Below are 14937 nucleotides of genomic sequence, written 5' to 3'. Positions count from 1 at the left end.
ATAAATTGACTTAACATAATTAAATTTGGTTTTGAACATAAAATAATATAAGACACTAATAATAAAATATAAACGATAGATATATAAAATTAGTATTTTTATATTTTATTTAATAATAAACTGCTTATAAAATAGAATAAATAATAAAAAGTTTAATTTATTTTTATTTTATTTTCACACAAAGTTTAAAATAAAAAATAATAAAAATATAATTATAAAAATTTAATGGTGATATAAAAGAAAAAATAAAAAAATAAATTCTATTTCCATTTAGTATTTTTATGTTTTTTATTTATTTTGTTAAAAAGAATACAAAATATATTAATTTAGTGTGTCAAAACATAATATTTTTGTCTATATCTTATTTGTTAAACACAATTTTATATTTTGTTCGTATTTTAGTATTTTGTCTTTATAAACAAACCCAACTAATATCCAACCTACAAATTGTAAAATAATGAATTATTTCTAAGAATAATTATACATACAAATTATGAATGAGTCTAACTAATTCTAATACTTGTAAAATTTTTTGATAAATCTATAAGTTTGAAATACTATAAATTAACATCAAAGCTATTACATTTACGCGTATCATTATTGTTTTTTTCTAATTAATTAGGATTGCTACTTTTGCGGCACTTTAGCTTAAAGTGTTCATTGTTTTGGCCTGGTATATTTAAGCATAAAGCAATATTATGTGTAGTAAAGTCTAAATACTCTATTTTTTCAACAAATTTATAATTAAATATAATTAAATATGTATCATGTATTATGTGAATATAATTAAAAGAGTTTAATTTTGATCCACTGTAAAACATTTTACAATTTTATACAATCATATTAATTCTCTTAGATGATCATTCACACGGTTACTGATGTAACGTTATATAATTGGAATTTTGTCTCCTCCTTCTTTTTCATCATTCTCCTCCATCATCATCGTCGTCGTCGTCGTTATCGTCCTTGTCTTCTTCTAATACGTATCATTGTCATCGTTATCATCGAATTTGAATTTATATAATGGACAATTTTCTATTCATTTGGTATTATAAAATGGTTTCGTTTTGATAATATTTTCGATTCATTTGATCACCACAGATAATTAGAATCAACAAAGATGACAAGATATTAGTAAAGTGTCAGTGGTGTTAGTGATGACGATAATAATGATGGAGGAGAAAGAAGAAAAAGAATGAGAATATCAAAAAAATTTAAATAAAAAAGAAATAGGAGAAAGAAAAAATAGATGTGGTGGTATAATGGTGGTGACGATAACAATAATGAAAAAAAATGAAGAAAAAAGAGAATACTAAGGAGAAGAAGAAAAAGAAGAAGGAAGAGGAGAAAGAAAAAGAAGGTGAAACCCAGCAGTATAAATTAAATGACTTTAATGAATTTGAATTTAAAATTAATTGAATGTGTACCGAAACTTTTTTAAATATTATTTTTATATAAACATATTTTTATATTAATTTTAAATTTTGGTTTTCTATAATATTTTTTAGCGTAATAAATCAAAAATTAATTTATTATAAATTTAAATTTTATTTAAAAAAGTTATCATTAATTAATAAATTATTTATTATAAATATAAGATAAAATTTTAAAAAAATACTCATATAATAATATTTTTATATAAAAATGATATTATAAATTTTTAGATAATTAATTAAATATATTTAGTCAAATATATCAATTCATCTAATAATTCACAATATTATTTTGGCGTGAAGGCATAATCTACCAAAATTCAAACTCCCAATTAAAGAGAGGATCCAAAGGAGAAAGAGAGGGAGAAAAGAAAGAAAAAAGCTAAGGCAATGCATTCCCTTTTCCCTGTGCAACTCATCCTTAATTTTAACTCTTCTTAATTACTTGCTTCTCTCTCACAATTTAATAACCATTTCCTTTCTTTCTTTGTTTTGTGACAAAGGACGATGATGTCGTCGTCTTGGGCATCAATGGAAGCTGAGACAGAACACCAACAACAAACCCACAACGACCATGATTTCACTTCCCTATGTTCTTTCAACAATAACATGCCTTTCATGGAGGTTGATGATGTCAATGACATCATGATGATGATGACCATGATGAGAGACATGTCTAACTTCTTCCCTGAACCAGACACCACCAACAACAACAACCTCGTACTCCTTCATCATCACTCATCTTCTTCTTCTTCTTCTTCTTCTTCTTCTTCTTCGTCATCACACCTTCAATGCTTTCTCCCTCCTCCTCCTCCACCAAACCCATTTGACATGCCTACCATGGCTTCCTTCCTTGACCCTCATCAAGCTTCCATAACCGCCACTACTGATTTTGGAGGTTTTCATCATCACAACTTGGAGGAACTAGGTTCTTGTTCTTCTTCTGGAAAGCCCGCACCAGCACCAGCACCAGCACCACCATTGTTCTTCAACAGATCCAAGATTCTGAGGCCCCTTGATGATTCTCTACCTCCATCTGGAGCACAACCAACTCTGTTTCAGAAGAGAGCAGCACTCAGAAAAAACAACTCCTCATCACAACAACAAGGTGGTGTTCTTGGAGAAGATGATAATAATAAGAATAGTATGAAGAGAAAGGTGGTGATGGAGATGGAAGATAATGGAAGCTTTGACGGGTCATCGGCATTCAACTATGATTCCGGCGATGACTTGGTTGAAACCAATAACAAGAAGAATAATCAGAAAGGAGGTGGTGCCAAGAATAAGAAAGGGATGCCGGCCAAGAACTTGATGGCGGAGCGGCGTCGCCGGAAGAAGCTCAATGATAGGCTCTACATGCTCCGGTCTGTTGTTCCAAAGATTAGCAAGGTAAGACTCTTTCTTCTCCTCCAAATTATGGAGTTGATAACTGAGATTTATTAGATGAAAATTTAATTAATTTAATATTTAACGATTTTTAATTATTAACTTTACATAAAATTAATTGTATTTGAGTTTTTATTTTTTATAATAAATAAATTTAAAGTGAAAATTCTTAAACGGTTAATTTAATGAAATTGATAATTTGTTACATGACAAACCTATCAAATTATTAATAAATTAACTATACATAATGAATTAACTTAAAGTTAACTGTATTTAAGTTTTTATTATAAATTTAATTTCTTAATCAAAGTTTTTAATTCAAATTAAATATTTGGTAACATTTGTGTTAGAGATATAATAATAATATTTTATTTAAATTTGTTAGATGAATAATTTTTTGATATAGAAGGATGAAAAGGTAAAATTCGATTCTTGTTTGGTTCTCAAATAGAAAAATATTTATACAAAATTCAATTAGAAGAGGCTCTTACAAGAATAGTGATGGAACGTGTTAAGAATTTAAACTTCTAAAACAAAAAGAAAAAATTGGGAAAAATTTGATCATTAGTAGATATTTTTTAGTTTTTATTAATTCTTTATTTTGTTGATTGTTGTAAAAAAAGGGTTAATTTCTTAGTGAAATCAAAATATTTTATTTCTTTTTATTAACTTATTTTTGTAATAGTTTAATTAACATATTTAATTTTTTAGTATCTCCGAAGACGGTCAACTAACCTAACCTTAAATAGAATATATATCGTGTAAAACCAAAAATTAACATGACCTTAATTAATAAATTGGTTTAAAGAACTTGATCTCTATTGTCCAATTTAAGGACAATAATTATTTGAAGGGAACCATACTTAGAACTTAGCTAAAATATATAACTATATAACATTATTGTTGGAAGGCTTTATTTGATTAATAAATGAGAAAAGTGTATATATATTATAGATGGACAGGGCTTCAATATTAGGAGATGCAATTGAATATCTGAGGGAGTTGCTGCAGAGAATCAATGAGCTTCATAATGAATTGGAATCATCATCATCAACTTCAACTAATTCTGGAAGTGGTTCAGTCATGACAGCAGTACCAACAGTAGTAGCCTCATCAAGCTTCTATCCATTGACACCAACTCCACCATCACTCCCAACCCGCATTAAAGAAGAGATTTGCCCCTCTTCACTTCCTAGTCCCAATGCTCAACCTCCTAGGGTAACCTCCTTTAATTTCTTTCTCCAATCTCTTACACTTTCTTCTCTTCTCTACTTATCTATATATGCTAATATATATATATATATATATATATTTGTTTTATTTTAAATGTTTAATTTATTTCAATTTTACAATATTTTAAATATGTTTAAATTATATTATTAAAAGTTAATATTTTTTCTTTAAGTTAGCTTTTAAATAAAAATAAAAAAATTATAATATTTGAGTTATAACTGTGAGTTTATTAAAAGTTAACATTATTCACTAGCATGCTAACATTGTAATCTTATACGACTGACATAGAACTAATACGTGACAATTCTTAAGATAATGTGTCACTAAAATGGGTACTAAGATTGTCCTATCATATATTATTAATATTTAGAAGTATAATAAAATTATTAATTGAAATGATACGAGTAAGATTAAAATCAAACACTAAGAATAAAATTAAAATTAAATATAAATATTAAAGAAAAAAATAAATTTTTATTCAATAATTTTGTCTAAGTAAAAATGATATTAAAGATATCTTAAAATGTAGTGTCTTTATTGAGACTCACGATGCAGGAACATTATTATAAAAAGAAATATGAGATTATGGATTATAGAATAATGTTTTGAAAATTTTAAAGACAGAAAAGTATATTTACCTATATATATATATATATATATATATATATATATATTGACCATCCTATCTATATTTATTTGAGTAGGTATAGAATATCTCATTATTGTACGTGTATTCAAGTTGGTGAAAAACTTAAGGTTTGGCTGATTTCTATTTTTATTTTTAGAATATTTTAAAAGAAAAACTAAAAAAATCAGAATAATTTTTTGTTGTTTTCAGTATTTTTAATTTTTAGTTCATAAAATTCTAAAAATAAAAATAAAAACCAACGAAGTAGTTATTATCCCATTATCATTTAATAGAAATATTAGATAATCATAGTTTATCAATAACAATAAAATAATAAATTTCCTAATAAATATACAAAATGGGTTATAGAAACATTTTTTCCTCGCTATTAAAACATTGTTAATGTTTTTTAAGAAATAAAGCTTTTACTTTACATCATATAGTTACTAACCATTTGTATTAGTAATAATCAACTATATGAGTCCAATATAAACAATAAAAAATTCAAAATGGCTGTGCAAATATTATCCATTATATTAGTAGGATTAATTATTTAGTATAAAACTAACTTAGGTTAGTCGAGTAATTAAACAAGCGTTGGAGGTTCAAATCTCGCCTGTGTATGTATTATGCAGCATTCCATTAGCCACTGATAGATTCTTAAATAGAATTCAGATACATAACAGATTAGTCTTTACCCTGTCGGATTGGAGTATAAACGTGGGAAAAAAATATTATTTAGTATGGAATTTTTGTTATCATGGATAATGTGATAATGCAATTAATTAATTAATTTAATATGTATGTGTAGGTTGAGGTGAGGTTGAGAGAAGGAAGGGCAGTGAACATTCACATGTTTTGTGGTCGGAAAGCAGGGCTTCTGCTGTCAACAATGAGGGCATTGGACACACTTGGCTTAGACATTCAGCAAGCTGTTATCAGCTGTTTCAATGGTTTTGCTTTGGATATTTTCAGAGCTGAGGTACTTTACTAATATTTTATACAGAGCATAGTATATTTTTTGTTTTTGAAGTTTAGCAAAAATTTTAAAAATATTTTTAAATTTTATTTTATTTTAGTTTTGTCCAAAAAAATTTTATTTGTACTAAATATATCTTTGACAGTTAAATTTTTAAAAAATTTAAGATCAATCTAATAATAATGCATAAAAATTATACTTAATTTATTTATTTTAAAGGTTGTTTTTATGAAATTATTATTGAATTGTTCCTAATTTTTTTAAAAAATTAGTTACCAAGAATATATTTGATACAAATAAAAAACTTTTAGACAAAATTAAAACAAAATAAAACTTAAAAATATTTTTAAAATTTCCGTTTTATATATTTTCAACTTTATTTGATTATTACCACAACCACTTATATTGAAATTAATATCAAACTATTGTGCCTGTTGCATTCTCATGCTATTAGTCACAAGTCAACTTTTTGTACAATCTACTAATTAATCTAGTTAGTGTGTATATTAAGGCATCTTCAATATTCGATTTTAGTTTTATTTGGTTTTAAATTTTATAAAATGACACATTAGTATTTACAAAATTAGATATCATAAATAATTATTTGAGATTAGATATAAGATTTGTCATTTTAATATTTGATTTTGATTAAAAAAATAAACAAAAATAGTTATACAAAATAATAAAATTTAATTAATTTTTCACCAAAATAATACCATCTTTCTATACTGAAACCATCTCATTTCATCAATCATTTTTTCAGTACAAAGTGAAATTTTTGGAAACAGTTCATTTTCTGTACATGTCAAATTTAAAATTCAAAAAAGCACTGCATTAAAGTTATTCTGGTAAAAAAAAAAAACATATTTTTCTACTTTATAGGATATAAAATTCCCAAAAGATAAATTTCATATTTTATCTAATAATAGTAGATAGAGTCATAGAGGAATAAAATGCTAAAACATTTGTAGATGCTAAAATATTTTTCATTTAAGTAGTTTTTTTCTTTTTTTTTCTTTTTTGTTTGGTCATTAAGTAGTTTTTTCTTTAATTTTCTAAATGTAAACCCTAAGCATACATTTGTTCCTCTCTTCCCAGCAATGCAAAGAAGGTCAAGATGTGCATCCAGAGCAAATCAAGGCAGTGCTCTTGGATACAGCTGGGTACCCTGCCATCATCTAACTCTCTTTTGGTCCAAAAATATTCTCATTTAACTAGTTTGTATTCGGGTCGAGTTGGTCGAATTTCTAATAGTAATATTCAAATATCGATAATTTTATCGAGATTAAATAAATTGTTAGTTTTTTTTTTTAATTTCCGCTTTACTTAATGCCCATAGTTCAAGTTGTATGAAGTATGAAACTACTAGCTTTAGTGATTTCAATTTTAAGTAAGGCTGATTTGGAAGAAATTTTCTTTTCACATGAAAATGTACCTCTTTAATTGCATTTACAATGTTGGCTACATTTTCCATGCTCCTCTTCAACCCTAGGTAGATCATTTTACAAGTTCTAACTAAGTCCATCGCCTCTTATGAAAATAGGTTTTCAAGTGGAACTGGTGTCTAACCCTATTAATCACTTTTTATAAGCTTCCCAAACGGACAAAAGTTTTAGTGACTTTGTCTCCTTATTTTTGCCCCATAGTTTTCACAAATTTATGGCGCGCTCTTGGCCCATATTAATATATAACTGTAGTTCGATCATGTTATATATACATTAAAATCAACTACTAAATTAATCATCCGAATATGATACATGTCAAAATATGAAATATACATTTTGAAACACATGTATATATATACATACAAATACATGATGGTTGATTTTTTGTATATACGTAATATTGTTCATTTTAGTTAGATGTTCAAATAGATTACAAAAAGGGTTGAAAATTTCTTAATTTTAAATGAACATAAGAGATTGTGCAAATTTTCTAAATAGAAATTTTAAACCAAGTAAATTTTCAAAAACGGGTAATTGCATTTTACTTTTGAGCTTTACACTATCACTTTAACCCTACTCCAAAAACATGCAAAACAACCATAAACTTCTCAAAATGTGCAAATGATCCAAAAATATGTATAGTATACTATACTTCCCAAGACTTTAAATTATGTGCAAAATACCGATTAAACCTTTTTAAATATACAATTATGACACACTAAAACTTTGTTAAATATGTCCTATTTTTTCCTACAATTAAAAAATAAATAAAAAACCTTACACACGTAATCAATTGCTTGACTAATAGATTGTTGTATATACAATATAATATTTAAACTTTTAACACTTGGTTAGGTGAAAAAATGAACTGATTAATCGAACAATACAAGTTGATTAGAAATTCGGAATTTATTTGGAATCAAAGGGAGCAAGTATATCTTCCCTTTTCAAGCCCAAAGGTAAGAAGAAAATAGTGCCATTTTATTGCAGAAAAATTGGCGAAACTAAAGGTTACTTGCACTATCACACTCTCAAGTGGAGTCTCTTCTTATGCAAGAAACATGAAAATGATGTAATTCCTTGGGGCTAAGGTTTCTAAAGCACCGACCACTGAAAAACAATGAGGTCCGTTAGTAACGTGCCATTACAGTACACACTATACACCATAGTAGTTTTCACTTTTGAAGAAAATCAGCAATCTGACCCTTTAACCATTGTGCTTTCCAGAAAGAGGCTTTATCACGTAATCACCTCTCAAAATATCCAGCTAGCTATGCAAGGACCACACAGGTAATAAGTGTCATCATAAGGATTAACAACAAGTACTTTTCATCACTAAGATATTATTATTTTCAAATCAAAACACTTGAAAACGATTTCAGATTTATCCACACACCCTTTATTTTTAAGATAATGACCCTTCCTACCTAAACTCATAATATAGACCAAGATACAAATGATTTGAAGCTGAGCAAAATTTCATTATACAGGTTGCAAAATATGCAAATTGGATGATGGATATCCACAATAGCTTTCCATCTCCCAAACTAGGATTTTAATTATGAGACAACCAAATTAAAAATCATCAGATAAACTTAGTTTTCCAACCATAAGACATAAGGCTCCCTCCCTTGTATTAATGAACTTCATTACATTAATGGGGTTGGAGGTGTTCACTGTTCAGAGGGAAGGAGTGAAAAACAAACTATGTACAACTACTACTACTAATACTACTGCTAAAATGGTAGAGGATTGTTGTTGATAAAAAAATGCAAGGTTTTTATGATATCACCCCATATCATACCTTTGCTCTAAAACACAATGATTACAACACTAGTACTACTAGGGAGTGTATAATTTGGCATGATGCACATACTCTCTACTAACTTCCAGGATTATGTCCAAAATTGGATGGATACTCAGTTCAAATGCCATCCATATTCTGATTCCACAAAGTCACTTCAAAAGCAAACAACAGTTAATTAAAAGTTCTTCAGGCCATATTCTCCAACCGAAAAGCAGAATTTTACGGTCCCGTATTTTCCAGCCCTGAATCTGCGAATCACAAGATGTACGCCGTAAGATACTAGAACAGTAACTCTTAAAACATTGTGAAATTCTGGTGGTCATTTATAATGTTTATAGGTCATAAATCAAGAATGAGTGGTGGTTGTGCATGCTCATGACAAGCATTTTTTTCATAACAGCTAACATTGTTGAATCGAGTCCCAAGATCAATCGTAGGTATGGCAAAGTTACCTGGAAGTTATAAGTAATCAAGCTACTAATTATCGTGGACCGTAGCCACACTTTCTGAATTTAACTTCTGGTGCAGCTGACTTTTGACTTCTTTTGCCTCAGTTCCTTCACTAGCTGAATGATTCTCTTCATTTCTTGAACTTAAGGTACCTGGGCTCATCTTTTGAATCTCCTCTTTCGGGTAGATATAAATTTTGCGAACCATGGCACAGAACTCCCTGGTATTGTTTTCCAAGAGAGAATATATATATGTTAATATAATCATCTAATATAGGGCAGATTGCAAATATAATCGCTTAGATAGATACTTACTGCCATGGATCGTCCCCGACGAGCATCATGTCACCCTCATTATCAGTGTAGACAATAAGCCAATCCTTTCTTGTTGACATTAATTCACCTCCAAATTCAAACAGCTGATCCAATTCAGCAACCAATTCATCATAGTTGCTGTACTTTGTCAGATCCACAGACCTACCAAGCGCAATCCCCTTCTTGTGGACCTGAAATAAACATTTTCAACTATTTTTCCTATACAAATTTCTAGCCTTTAACCAATCGTTACCTTGACAGGGAAGTTACTTACCTTAGTGCAACTCCTAGCTGAGCTGCTTAGTGGTTTGGCCTGACCATCTTTAAGATGCACCTGGGAAGTTTTTGACGGTTTGTCATGGTCATCAACAATAACTTGACCATCTGCCGATTTCAAGCCCTTTGATTGTTCTGTTTTCTGATCATTTTCAGAAGTGCGTTGGTGGTGTGATTTGAGATGTGCTTGACCAGCTGGCTCAGTCGTCCCACTTCTATGTGATACAGAAGGCTCCGGTGCAGCAGTAGGGCTACTGATAAGTGAGATGCCAAATAGCTTACAGTCACCTTCTTTTGGTTTTGCTGTCTCATATGTTTTCGCTGACATTGGTTTGGACATAAGGTCTCTTGAACAAGGACTCTCGTATTGAGTTGGGGGTGGTGGCAGCATCAACTTTCCATGTGGATGCTCAACTTTGTGACCAGGAATGACCGGATATTCACTGAATGAGCCGTACCTCAAATTCCCTCGAGCTTGGTAAGGTGTTTCGCTGCCGCGTGGAGATTCTTTCGTACTAGGCTCCAAGAGGTTTAGTGAAAAACCTGAGGACATTGCTGGCCAAGGATGATGCACATTAAGTTTGCCTTCGTGATCTAACACATGCTTTCTGGCAGAGTAGGCCACAGGTCCACCCATTTGATCTCCCAAGGATGGATGGGACGGATCTCCGCTGGCCCCAAAGCCTGAAAGAAGATCTGAATAGGACGTGTCATGCCTTCCCATTGACATCCAGTTCTCTGAACCATACCTCCGTGACATTGAAACAACATCAACTTTCTCATCATCTACAGGTGGCCAAACAACAGATTTCTCAGCTGTGTCGGACTCGTTACTTTCTGCGAAATTGCCACGCAAGGTCGAGAATTCTTGACCTTGCAAGACCCTTGGGAATCCATTTGCTGGTGAAGGGTCTGCGCTTACTTTAGACGATGCTGTAATTCACCCAAAAACACAAGGGATTCAGATAAACACATGCTTATGAAAAGAGAAATTCTTTAGAACATCAAATATTCAAAGCGAGATAGCCATACCTTCTCGAGTTAGAACAGAAGAATCTTGGGATGATTGAATTGGTACATTAGGTACATTAGATCGAGGCCTTTTAGCCCTGGGCATTGAAAGAGGGTTCAGAGCTGGAGGAGCAAGAGCAGGCTCTATTTTCCAAGGGGAAACCCTCTCTGGACGGGGAATGTTAGATGTTTCATCCCATCTCACCTGAACACAACATAGCAACTTCGTTAAAGCATGCTTCAATTAATTTTAACAATCATGCGTATAATATAATACTAGAGATGCACACCTTGAGGCATCTCCATTTTGATTCAGGCCACCTTTTTGAGTCAGCATCTTCTATTCCAACAATGGTACCAGTAAACCTACAATTATATAACAAGACATGTAAGGAATCTTTGCCCATTCAAATTGTATCTTAAACAACCAAACATACTCCTCGGTTTATCCAAGAATTCATACCTCTGTTCCGGAGCCTCTTCACCTTCAAACCTCATTTTAAACCGCATCCCTATGGTGTAATTATTCTTTAGAGATTCCATATATTGGTCGTATGGAACAATGAACTCAGCAGGACTAGTCCTGCAAAAAAGTACCAATCGAACTTCAGTTGACCCTGCTCTGGGAAATTAAATACAAAGATTACACTCATGAATAGACATAATTTGAAGTCACAAACCTCGGTTTATAATAAACAGTGAATATGGTTCCTGTCAAGATGGCATGCCAAGCAGTTGCAAGAACCCCAAGATGCATACTGTGGCTAGAAATAACCGAGGATGGGACATTCCCCTGCTGTCTCATCGCTCTCCGTACGCCCACACGAAGCTCCCCATTCTCACCTCTGGAAGTTCTTAAATTAGTACCACCCCCAAATGGAAAACACAAAAAGGCAGCAAACAAGTGCAGTCTAAAAAGCCAATTAACATACGAACAAACCTTAAGAATATGAAGGCATCCCCAGCAACTAGCCTCTTGGAGCTAACAAAAACACTCCAGCCACTCTGAAGCAAGTGCCTCCGAGGTTGACCTGCAATTCCATGAAGTTGTCAGTCACAATCCAAGCACAAGACAGGAAAAGGACATAACACACGATATGTGAATAAGACTATAAAACTTGAAATAAAATTATCATCAGAATACCTCGGAATATGTGCCTAAATCGCCATTCATTCGCATGCAAATCCTTCGCCACCAATTCCTGGGTAGGCGGCTGCTTTGACATATCCTATCAAAAAGATGAGCAATCCCTCCCCATCAGTAGCCACAACAAACAACAGAATCTAAGCACAAGAACAACAAAGAACAAGAAAAAACAAACCAGGGGAGGAAGGCACTCGTCAGCATGTCGCCTCAGAACGGAAAACCCACCGTGGGTGCTTGTATCAGATGCGGTCAGCGTCTTACAGAATGAATGTACATGGAAGCGCGGTGGTGGTGGCAGTGGAGGCTCTTTCTCGACCGCATTCTCATCTTGCTGCCATCACAACACAACATTCAAAACCAAAACCAAAACAAGCAAATCACAAGAGCCATATTCCATAATTTTCCAAAACTAAACAACAAAGCTGAGAAAACATACATTTTGTTCTGGAAGCAAGGTAATCTGGGCAAACACCTCATCCGTGTCGGGCTCCGCCTGAAACAAACATAACATGACATTCTTCATAAGCTTACAACACCAGAGAGGATTGGTTGGTTCAAAAAGCACATGAATTCTTTATTTATTTTTCTTTCCAAGGACCGAAAAATTAGCATAGCATAACATGGATCAAGGAACACTACCTTGAGCTGCACGTTGATGACCCGACAAAGGATCTTGGAAGGAAGATCGTACACAGGCATGTGTTGGTCAGCCACCTGATTTGTTGACGCCTCCACCTAATTTCATGTGCCACCAAAAACAAACACACACCCCTCATAAGTTAACAAAACCCCAAAAACACAAACTTCAAAGAAATCCCAAAACCCAAAAACAATTTTTCTTTTATTTCTTGAAAAAAAAAAAGAAATTGAAGCCATCTAGCTGAAATTGAAGAAAACTGAAGTGAAGCAGTTGCAAATTTTGACCAAATCTGAGCTCAAGCTCCACTAGGAAATTTTGTAACTTTTTTTTTGGGATTTTTTTCAAAACCAACCATAGTAAAGCACAGATGGAAATAAAATTATGAATATGAAGCATGAATTTGATTTTTTATTTTTTGTGATTTACCTGTTCTATGTGTCCCTGAGGGAAATAGAAAACTCTTTCTCCTTCTCTTGGAACTGTAACAAGAGGACCTGCACACGCATGCCATAGCTCCCTGTAAAGTGCAGCTTCCGCGTCTGTCACAACAACAACAACAGTTACCAACACTCACACACAAAAATCAAAAATCAAAAAAAAAAAAAAACAAGAGAAGAGAGAGAGAAGAAAAGACAGAACAGAAAGTGAAAGAGGTGAAGTTGTATTTTTTTTTTTTTTGGGTTTACCTTTAGGTGAGGTGGAGGAAGAAGATGAAGAATGAACATTGTTGTTCAGCTCAGAAGAGTTGTTGTTGTTGTTGTTATTGTTGTGAGAATTACCATTAACCTTGATGGTTGTTGCTGCCTCCGATGATGCCATTTCTCCGACAAACACAGATCTCTCATCCAAAACACACTATTTCCACAAACTTCGCATTCCCCAAAATAAAAATTAAAAATAATAAAAAAATCTCCCTTTCACTGAAAGTAATAACTCTCAAATTCAACAAAAAACACCACACAGATTCTTCTTCTTCTTCTTCTTCGTCTTCTAAAGAGAAGCAACAAAATTCAACCTTTGGTGTCTGTTTTTTCCCTTCTAAGGTTAATTGTTGAAGCAAAGAGGATAAAAAAAAGCTGAATAAGCAGAAGGAAGAGAGAAGAGAGAAGAGAGAAGAGAGGAGAGAGGAGCAAGAAGAGAGAGAGAGAGAGAGGTGCTTGGTGTTGGGTGGTGTTGGTGCTTTTGGGAGTTTAACTTTAACCAGAGAGAGTGGTCAAAACAGCGTGCAATAATTTCAACCGCGGTCAATTTCTTAACCCAATCAGGGTCACAACTGGCAGGTGCCGGTGGGGAAGGGGATTTGTGACGGGGTATATCCGGTTGTAACAGACGAGTCCATGAGTGAGAGCGGGCGGCTGGAATGAAGGGAGTGACGGCGTCAAGATTGACGGGAGGGGACAAGAGAGAAGAGAGGATGAAACGGTGACGGTGACGGTGTTGGGGGGAGAAAGTAGTTGTATTTTTATTGGGAAATGGGATTGTCGTCCTATGAACGGGCAGCGCCCCCTCACTCATCACCCTTCCCATTCCCAATCGCCAAACTCACTACGCGTGTTTCTCACACTCCCTAAACTGTAATAAATTTAAGAGTAATTACCAATTACCACTAATAATTACTAGTACGTTTAGTCACCAATAAATAAAAGGTACAATAATATTCAAGAGCCTACAAAAGATATAGTAAAAATAGCTTAAATTTATCTTGTTTCGGTTTGTTTGATTGAATTTCTAAAAAAATATATTTTTTTAAGTTATTTTTTTTAAAAATTTTATAAACAAATAAAAATGATTTTATATTTGAATATATTATGTAAAAAATATCATTTTATTTATTAATTATGTTTGGATATAATAATATAAAAATATTTTTTATTTATTTATTTTGTAAAAAATATTTTTTTTAAAAAAAGATTTTTTAAAAAATATAAATTGTAACTTCAAAAAAAATCTTTTTATTTTTTTAGTATTTTTATTTTTATTATTAAAAATTTATCAAACACGCTAAAGATATTTTTTTATCAACTTAATAATACCCAAACAAGCATTAATATTTAGTTACTTTTTTTGTTTCTCTAAAAGCTAATAGGTTTATGTTTAGATTTAGGTTTTTTTTTACGGTACCGTCGTTTTCACACTAAGAATTAATTTGTTGTAAATCGAAATTCTATTTAAAGACTTAATTAACTTA

The 14937-nt window shown here is 31.8% G+C and overlaps 2 protein-coding genes across 2 annotated transcripts; one reads left to right on the top strand and one right to left on the bottom strand.

The window, feature by feature from the left end:
- The first annotated feature begins 1741 nt into the window (after positions 1 to 1741).
- Positions 1742 to 7073, top strand: LOC130946441 (transcription factor SCREAM2-like). The gene is made up of 4 exons (XM_057875193.1): positions 1742 to 2822; positions 3774 to 4037; positions 5492 to 5662; positions 6758 to 7073. The coding sequence occupies exons 1-4, from the start codon at positions 1941 to 1943 to the stop codon at positions 6839 to 6841; spliced, it is 1401 nt and encodes a 466-aa protein (XP_057731176.1). The 5' UTR covers positions 1742 to 1940; the 3' UTR covers positions 6842 to 7073.
- Positions 7074 to 8679: 1606 nt separating this feature from the next.
- On the bottom strand, positions 8680 to 13920 carry LOC130946501 (auxin response factor 2B). The gene is made up of 15 exons (XM_057875263.1): positions 13436 to 13920; positions 13176 to 13288; positions 12749 to 12844; positions 12546 to 12602; positions 12285 to 12440; positions 12107 to 12191; positions 11903 to 11993; positions 11643 to 11807; positions 11426 to 11545; positions 11253 to 11328; positions 10984 to 11167; positions 9950 to 10884; positions 9676 to 9866; positions 9364 to 9581; positions 8680 to 9159 (listed from the first exon to the last, which is right to left on the bottom strand). The coding sequence occupies exons 1-14, from the start codon at positions 13566 to 13568 to the stop codon at positions 9389 to 9391; spliced, it is 2595 nt and encodes an 864-aa protein (XP_057731246.1). The 5' UTR covers positions 13569 to 13920; the 3' UTR covers positions 8680 to 9159; positions 9364 to 9388.
- Between the last annotated feature and the right edge of the window lie 1017 nt (positions 13921 to 14937).

The sequence above is a fragment of the Arachis stenosperma genome, chromosome 8 (genome assembly GCF_014773155.1).
Source record: "Arachis stenosperma cultivar V10309 chromosome 8, arast.V10309.gnm1.PFL2, whole genome shotgun sequence".
NCBI lineage: Eukaryota > Viridiplantae > Streptophyta > Magnoliopsida > Fabales > Fabaceae > Arachis > Arachis stenosperma.
Note: the sequence above shows the minus strand (reverse complement) of the source record. Positions and strands in the feature narration are given on the sequence as shown.